The 9138-nt window shown below is 41.1% G+C and overlaps 1 protein-coding gene across 1 annotated transcript; it reads right to left on the bottom strand.

Annotated features, from left to right (window-relative positions):
- Nucleotides 1-776: 776 nt before the first annotated feature.
- LOC111217687 (galanin receptor type 2-like) lies at nt 777-8114 on the bottom strand. The gene is made up of 2 exons (XM_022739665.1): nt 7741-8114; nt 777-1583 (listed from the first exon to the last, which is right to left on the bottom strand). The coding sequence occupies exons 1-2, from the start codon at nt 8112-8114 to the stop codon at nt 821-823; spliced, it is 1137 nt and encodes a 378-aa protein (XP_022595386.1). The 3' UTR covers nt 777-820.
- Nucleotides 8115-9138: the final 1024 nt, after the last annotated feature.

Genomic DNA, 9138 nt, shown 5'->3' with positions numbered 1-9138 from the left:
ACACCTGATTCTTGAACCTCGTACACCAGAATGGATTCAGTCCAGGTATTTACGTTTTTAAATGCTGGTATGAATTTGAAGTGTAACTGAATATAATGTTTGCAAACAATTTTCTGAAAGTGTTTTCAAGTTAAAATATACATTATTCAAATATACCAGTAATATCTTGGCAAGACAGAACAGCATCTGCATGCAAGATACAAAACAAACAGAAACAAAGAGAAACACCCTGCTCCTCTTTGATAAACAACCTTATTGAGAGACTGAAGCAACGGATCAAATAACCTACAGTTAGCCACGGTGTTGGAGAGGAGGTATGGTGACGACTGGCCAGTCGATGGTGACTTCACATTGGTGGAGATGCACACAGCCTTGCAGTGGAATGTCTGGCTTATGTACATGAGCTGTACAGTTACCCTAAACCTACATCAACCCCTGTTTGAAGTCAAATGAACAGCAAATGCTGCTGACTTGCGTGGATTTTCCTCCACATTTGCCAACCTTGTGAACATCTATTTGAAAGATACTGTGACATTATGAGACATATTCTGTGGTGTTCTGAAAAAGTGCTAAAACAATGTGGATTCTCAGATACTGCAAAAAATATCAAAGTGCAAGCCATGGTTAAGGCAAATGGTGGAAACAAATTTTCACTTTCTCCTTAAAACCTTTCTTTTTTTTGTAATATTCATTTTCCACCAAAAATGTGAATATCATGATTTAGGTTTACAGGTTTACACATTTCTTTTAAAATATTTGCTGCATTGTCTTTTACAAAAGGCAATCTGTACTAAGCCTGTCAACGACGATGAATCACTCGTCAAGTCTGCCGCTGAAAGGGCAAATTCAGTGTCACTGTGGCTTCTCTTGGCTCTGCGATCGGCCTGTTAATCATTTCACATTCATTCTGTCGTATGTTCTCCTCGTTCATCTGAGACACCTCTGTGGAGCCTGCTTCAAACCCAGGCACAGTGTTGGCCACGTGAACTACATGAACCTTATTTCTCCTTTTTTTACTGAGGATGCAGCTGAACACTTTCTTGAAGCCTTTGCGAAAGTGCTTGGACACCAGAGCGTACACGATGGGGTTGACACAGGAGTTGGCGTAGGCCATGCAGTGAGAGAGAAGCCTGAAGGCGTACGTGGTCTGATTGAAAGGGAAGTCTCCGTAGAGGTAGCACAGGATCACCACATGGTACGGCAGCCAGCATATACAGAAAAGCACGGTGACAATGATGATCATTTTGGTGACTTTGCGTTTGGCCCTCTTGGATTCCGACATGCCGTCCAGAGGGTCGACGGCCGTCCACAGGTACTTTATGGTTCGAGTGTACGAGAGGCTCACTATCAGCACGGGGATGACGTAGCCGAACAGGAAGGTGCACGTGTCCAGCACCTTACGGTTCTGCTCCTCCCAGCCGGGGATACACACAGTACTGTTGTCGTAATCAATCAGGTCGTAGTAGCTGAGATACGGGCCGGCAAACACCAGGGAAAGACCCCAGATGATCACCATGGCAACCACTGCATTACAAGGGGTTCGCAGCTCCCTGGAGCGGAGTGGGTAGCGAATGGCCAGATACCTAGAAGGGGAAAAATAATAATACAACATGTGATCCACCAAACCCCGTGAAACCTGATAATTAGTGGACATGCTGAGCCAGTGAGGTACAGTATGCTAGTAATGGGCTAAAAGGGTGTAATTATTGTACTAGTTCATCATTAAAGCAATATTAAAGCTTCATATCAAGGTTTAAATTGTTAACATAAAATCCCTTATAAATTTAATCTGAAATAAAAAGGAAGACACCTTTGGTGGATATGTGTAAATCTCATAATACATTTCCCAAGTTCCTGTTTACATGCTAACGACTGATTCACCAACACGTCAATGATACGAAGGGAATATCCACTAAGGATGCAGCCACCTCCACACTCACTCTTACAAGCGTCACAGCTCACACTGAAGGTTTCTATACTGAATGATAATCATTCACACTGCAGCAGCTTGTGGGTTCTATTGAATAAAAAACACCTTAGGGAAATATGTCAAACTGGCTGCAATGTCCACAGAGAGGGTTTTCTTTTCTTCTGGCTTTTCAATAGGATCTGATCTCGACAATAGCGCAGAACATGACTGTGCCTTGTGCTTTGCTTTTGATGTTTCCGAACAGGTAGGGCAATAAAGACGCAAATCCCAGCACACGCCGGGTGCTGTGATAAAGGAAGAACCTGATGTTTTTATGGCACCAGCCTCTGTCAATAATATGACACCACACTGTTTTTCACACAGACGCCCGGTTTGTTCATCTCTGAACATTCACAGCCGCGTTCACCATTTTCAGCATTGCTGCTTTATGAGGTAATGTTCTCCGGTGGATTGCAAGTGTTTCAGTTTTTGCAGCTTCTTTCGCCCAAGGCGGGGATTCTGGGTAAAGCTGCGAATCCATGTCCTCCCTCTATCCCCATTTACAGGACACTTCAGGCAGCTCTCCAGAAACTGAGAAAACAGCCTCTCTGGTCTTTAAAACCTCACTGAAATGGGGACAAAGACATTTATGCTCAACATGAAAGGGAAAAAGCAGATATCGTGAACCTACTTGTCACATATGGAGGCTCAGTGGCTTGGAGAACTACGAGTACTTAGACAGGGCTCTGTATGCTTGGCTGGGATTGTCAGATTTATTTGAAAGCATGAGCTAGTGGACAGTCTGTTAATGCCTGACAAGATGTTTTGCTCTTTTTGCTGAATCACAAACCAATTAGACTGTAAAAAACAGACTGGGAGAAGTATGTTGAATGAAATGACTGCTGTTATAGTATTTTCTTTCCATATGTCTGCGTAGATCTCCCAATGATCATACCGGATTTTGGCACGAATACGTACGTGAACTGCTATATGCATTATGTATGACTGCAGCCTCAACACGGGTTATAAAATCTCTATATAGATTTCTTTATTTTTAGGTGTTGAAGGCTGCATGTATAACTCTGCATCATTATTATCTTGTTTTTGTTTTTTTTACTTTAGTTACATGCACTCACAGATCTCAGCTATTTTGTTTTCAGACTGCAAGAGCAAATGAACTCCCTGATCAGCAGTAACGATGCTGAACCATCTTGTTTCATGTGAAATCATTTTCACAGTGGAAAGTTCTTCAACATAAAATCACAGTAAACACATGATCCACCTCAGGGTTCCACAATGCGGCAGCAAATACTTTTCCATTAAAGGAGTGTGTATGTGTATGTGTGTGTGTGTGTGTGTGTGTGTGTGTGTGTGTGTGTGTGTGTGTGTGTGTGTGTGGTGTTCATTCAGGCTGAACTGTGATTTAATTCCTGTAGGGGATTCCTGGACTAAAGTGTAACTGTTAGATGCTGCTTTTTTTTTTTCTTCTTCTTTTTCTTCTTTTTTTGCTTGTTACACAGGAACTGAACAGCAGAAATCTTTTAACCTCCCAACTCAGATGTTCCTGCTCTTTTCCAGACTGAGGAAGAAACGTCTGGCTGGCGAGTTAAAAAAAAATCTATTGAATCCTCTAAAGTGTAAACACAGCCAGTGTGAGCAGAGGGGGTCTGCTGGAGAGGGCACTGACTCCGTCCATATTGACTGAGCTGACAATGTAGCCCACAACTATAATGATGGCTTAGAGCTTACTCTGTGGGGGATTTACTTTTCAGCCTCGGATATTGCTTTAGTCTCATAAAATATTCAATTACAGATTCTGCATCTCCACGAGGCCTTATAGGTCTTTGGCTCATTAATACGTACCTCTGGGGTCTTGCTCTTCTTGATATTCCCAGAGTTGTTGTTTTTTTTTTTTTTTATCTTCAAATTAGTCAAATAAATGTAAATGGTGGTTGTCTTATAAGTTGTTGTAACCTATCCATACTAATAAGAAGATATAAATATAATTCCCATTAACAAACACCATCACTCCAAGGGTAACACATATAATGGTACAAAACATATACAGTGCTTGAGCTCCTGCATGCTTAACTAATGCATAACTGATGACCCAAACTACATGTTGTTGGTCTTTATTATGTCACATAAGCAAGCGAGGGGGTTGAACTGGAGGCTTTTCTTTAATTAATTCATTCATTTTTTTCTCATCATTTGTTTAATATTAGTAATCATTTGCAAATGAGTTTACCTGTCCAACCTCCCCTGATCTGTTTTTGGATAAAAACCTCATCTCCTACCCTCTAGCTTGTAACGTGACATAAAAACTGCTAAATCAGCAGAAATGTAGCTGTCTGCATAGATAGAAAAATATGATAGAAAATAAATAAAAAGCTTCTGTGAGAAAATGTGCTGCTCTGCTCAGAGGCGGATCAAATGCTCAGGTCTGAAATGTTGTTTTCCTATGTAACTGGAATCCTGTTATTTTGGTGGCACATATAAAGTCAGAGCGGCTTGATCCTGCTCTAATACATTATGAGTACTAGTTTAAGCATTAGCCTACTTAACGTTTTGTTCCTTTGTTGTGAAGTGTTCCCCATGAAAATTTCTGGAAGCCCCTGCGCAGCTTTTAATGCTTGCACTAGAGGATCTGCTGGATGGCACAACACAGCAGGAAAGTGAGGATCCTCAAGTGCAAACAAAACTTTCAGAACTTCTTCCCTCAGGTCAGTATTTCTGCCCTGGTATTATTAGTTTGCACACTCATTATACATTATTTTCTCCCTTTAGTGATTCATACCCTTGAACATAATTAATTCCCTTGGATTAATCATTTTTGCCCCTGAATCACTCAGTTTTTTTTCTTCAGACTACAGATGCATCAATGTTTCTACAGCACATAATAAATATGTTTGGATGTCAGGGATAATACAATATTGTGTGCACAGTACATTCATGTATCAAAGGATGAAATAAAAAAATACATTGTGAGAGTGTAGAGAAGAGAAAGAGAAAGGGAGTAAAGGTGATTACTACAGCGATTAATCTGGATGAAAGAGGACACAATTAGTCATCCATTTTCATGAATATTAATTCCAGGGGAAAGTATGAATTAATTTGCAGGAGGGAATTACTTGATTGATTCATTGAAACAGGCAGATGGGTGCATGAATTAGTCATTTTAGTGGGTGATAAATGGTCTGCACTAATATGCTGCTTTCTAGTCTTATTGACCACTCAAAGCGCTTCAGCCACATTAACCCATTCACACACACACACACCCATGAAATACTGCTATAAGGAAAAGGTGAAATAACTAAACTTTGTCTTCCTGACTTTGACCCCACCCTGTAAATTTCTGATAATAGCAGATGTAAAGTAACGTTAAGAAATGACAAATTACTCCAGTATTAGTCATCATTAAAGTCATTTATTGAGCAAAAATGCCAAACATACTTTGGCTCCACCTTCCCCAATGTGAATATATTTGATTTGCTGCATAAATTCTACCTTTGGGTTTTGGACTTTTTTAACAAAACAAAGAATTTAAAGATGTCAACCTGTAATTCTGTGACATTTCGAAATGTTGAAGCTTCCAAATTACCTCACATCTCTTCTCTCACGTAAATCTAATATCCACAGTACACGATCCAGTAATTACTTAACCCTCGACATCCCTCATGGTATGCACTAATATCAGCAGGTACTACGCACCATTTAAATGGAATGAACTGCAAACTGCCCTTAAACTTGGCGATTTGAAAGCTTTATTATTTGATGTATTTTGTGATCATTGTAAATGTTTTTGTTAATTATTTGTTTCTTAGTTTCTTGTATTGTGTAGTTCTGTTGTCTTTGTTGTTGATTGTCTCTTGTGACTGCTTCTTGTTCTCAGGTCTCTCTTGGAAAAGAGATTTTAATCTAAAAGAGACTGCCTGATTAAATAAAGATTAAATAAAATAAATAAATAAAAGACTAAACAACATTATTGCAGCAATAACTGTCTGATTAATTGTAAATAATAATTAGTTGCATTTCTAGGCTAATAGTAGTAACCTCGTGGCACTAACAACACTATAATTGCAAGGTAATTTTAAAACTGTTTCAAATGTCAAATACAGCGGGGAAAATAAATATTGAACGCGTCAACATTTTTCTCAGTAAATATATTTCTGATGGGGCTACTGACATGAAATTGTCACCAGATGTCTGTAACAACCCAAGTAATCCACACATACAAAGAAATCAAAACATATATGTCCATAAATTAAGTTATGTGTAATAAAGTGAAATGACACAGTGAATAAGTATTGAACACATGAAGAAAAGCAGGTGCAAAAAGGCATGGAAAGCCAAGAAACCAGCTGAAATCTGTCAGTATTTAGAAAGCAATCCTGCCCCCTATCAGTGCAAATTAATATCAGCTGGTTTAGTCCTAATTGATGGCCTATAAAAAGGTTTCTCATTACCGAGCGAAGACTCTATTGTTGAAGAAAAAGCATGTTGAAGCTCGTTTAAAGTTTGCTGCACAACATTTGGACAAGCCTATGAAATACTGGGAGAAGGATGAGACCAAAATTGAACTCTTTGGATGTCATAGCACACACCATGTTTGGAGGAGAAATGGCACTGCACACCACCCCAAAAACACTATACCAACAGTGAAGTTTGGAGGTGGGAACATCACGGTGTGGGGCTGTTTTTCATCATATGGTACTGGCAGACTTCATATAATTGAAGGAAGGATGAATGGAGAAATGTACTGAGACATTCTTGATAAGAATCTGCTGCCATCTACCAGGATGCTGAAGATGAAACGAGGGTGGACATTTCAGCAAGACAACAATCCCAATTACACAGCCAAGGAAACTCTCAACTGGTTTCAGAGAAAGAAAATAAAGCTGCTAGAATGGCCCAGTCAATCACCCGACTTGAATCCAATTGAAAATCTATGGAAAGAACTGAAGATCAGAGTTCATAGAAGACGCCCTGGGAACCTTCAAGATTTGAAGACAGTTTGTGTGGAAGAATGGGCCAAAATCACACCTGAGCAATGCATGCGACTAGTTTCTCCATACAGCAGGCGTCTTGAAGCTGTCATTACCAACAAAGGCTTTTCTACTAAGTATTAAATAAATTTCAGTAAGCGTGTTCAATACTTTTCCCTTGTTTCATTCCACTTTATAACACATAACTTAATTTATGGACATATATGTTTTGGGGCGGCACGGTGGTACAGTGGTTAGCGCTGGCGCCTCACAGCAAGAAGGTTCCGGGTTCGAGTCCCGGCTTGGACGCAGGGTCTTTCTGTGTGGAGTTTGCATGTTCTCCCCGTGCTTGTGTGGGTTCTCTCCGGGTACTCCGGCTTCCTCCCACAGTCCAAAGACATGCACGAATGCAAATGGGGACTAGGCTGATTGGTTACTCCAAATTGACCATAGGTATGAATGTGAGAGTGAATGGTTGTTTGTCTCTGTGTGCCCTGCGATGGACTGGCGACCTGCCCAGGGTGTACCCCGCCTCTCGCCCGAAAGGATGCTGGGATAGGTTCCAGCCCCCCCGCGACCCTAGTAGGTCTATAAGCGGTAGAAAATGAATGAATGAATGAATATGTTTTGATTTCTTTGTATGTGTGGATTACTTGGGTTGTTACCGACATCTGGTGACAATTTCATGTCAATAGCCCAATTAGAAATATATTTACTGAGAAAAATGTTGATGCGTTCAATACTTATTTTCGCCGCTGTATAAGCCTGCTACAGGTGGCCGGAAATGATAAAACAGGCTACTATAGCATGTTTACTGTTGGAACTGACTAGTAGGCAGCCACATACCTGTCAACAGAGACAGCGGCGAGTGTGAAGCTGCTGGCGTACATGGTGAGGTTGATGAAGAAGTGCACCACTTTGCACATGAAGGAGCCGAACACCCATCCCTCCAGGGAGTAGATGGTGGCTTGGAAAGGGACGCAGAAGATGATGAAGAAGAAGTCGGCCACGCTCAGGTTGAGTATGAACAGGTTGGTCGTGTTGTATCCGACCTGTCCGCTCCGCAGCAGCACGGCCAGCACCAGGCTGTTGCCGATGGTGCCCAGCAGGAAGATGAGGGAGAAGACCACCGACACGATCACGCTGGTGGGGTTCAGCTGGTAGCTCTCGGACACGTTTGCCTGCCCTCCTGGCCTGCTGAAATCCTCAAAATCAGACATTTTTGCAAGTCTGAGATGGGAGAAGAGAGAAGACACATGTATCAAGCAAATTATAATCAGTATCCTAGAGCGTCGGACTGTTTTGCCATGTCTTCTGGGTGGAAATGTTAAATGACATCAACTGAGAATAGTATGTCCCAATCCAACAGTGCTCATGCACGGCTGGACTCTGTTGACACGATGACAAAAGGAGCTCACTCAGAGGAGGTTTGATGATGAGATTGTCTTTGCAACTTTTCAAATTATACTGAATAAAGTTGACAAGGCTTCATGCACTGAAAGATTTCTTTATCCAATTAATCCCCAGTCAAATCATGTCACGCATACTAATGAGGCAAGAATGAGAAGCTGTTTCTAATTGGCTGGTGTGGTTTTGTCAGATGTGTACTGGGAATATTAACGGTGTTTAATTACAAGTAAGGCTGCGACTCAGTAGATCCATAGGTTTAAATTTCACTTTAACTGGAAAAGTTAGTAGAATATTTCAAATGGCACTGAGGGATTCATGCCTTATATTGCACAAGAGGGAAAGGGGGTCAGCTTTAAAGTGAAGGTTTCATCATGTAATACACTACAGCAATTTTGTTGGCTTCAAACACAAACCTGAATGTTTTCAGGTAAGTGGACCGAGCCACTTACAGGAGCCGATTTAGCTTCTCTCCTCTCCAATCCAAGAAATTGTGTCTTAAGCCCAGAGCTGTCTGAGTGCTGTCATGTTGTTAGATTCACTGGGTGAAAATGGAAAGAGCAGGATCCCATCTCGGCCGGGGGACCTTTGCTTTTAGCCGAGAACTCATCATAAGTGATCAACCATTCATGGTGAGCAGGGGGTTTTTATCTCTGACAATTTTTTTTGACCGTTGCCAATGTGAGATTAGAGCTTCTGACGTGCTGCGGTTTCATAAAGTGAGCCCTCCAAATGACGTCAGCATGCACTCTCAATTTTCTGTCGTATTGCTGAACGGTGAGTGGTGCTAAAGAATTGGGGCTTGACAGTAAAGAGCTGCACTGGGTGGTGAAGTTG

This window comes from Seriola dumerili, unplaced genomic scaffold (genome assembly GCF_002260705.1).
Source record: "Seriola dumerili isolate Sdu_G_001 unplaced genomic scaffold, Sdu_1.0 BDQW01000044.1, whole genome shotgun sequence".
In the NCBI taxonomy this organism is placed as follows: Eukaryota; Metazoa; Chordata; class Actinopteri; order Carangiformes; family Carangidae; genus Seriola; species Seriola dumerili.
Note: the sequence above shows the minus strand (reverse complement) of the source record. Positions and strands in the feature narration are given on the sequence as shown.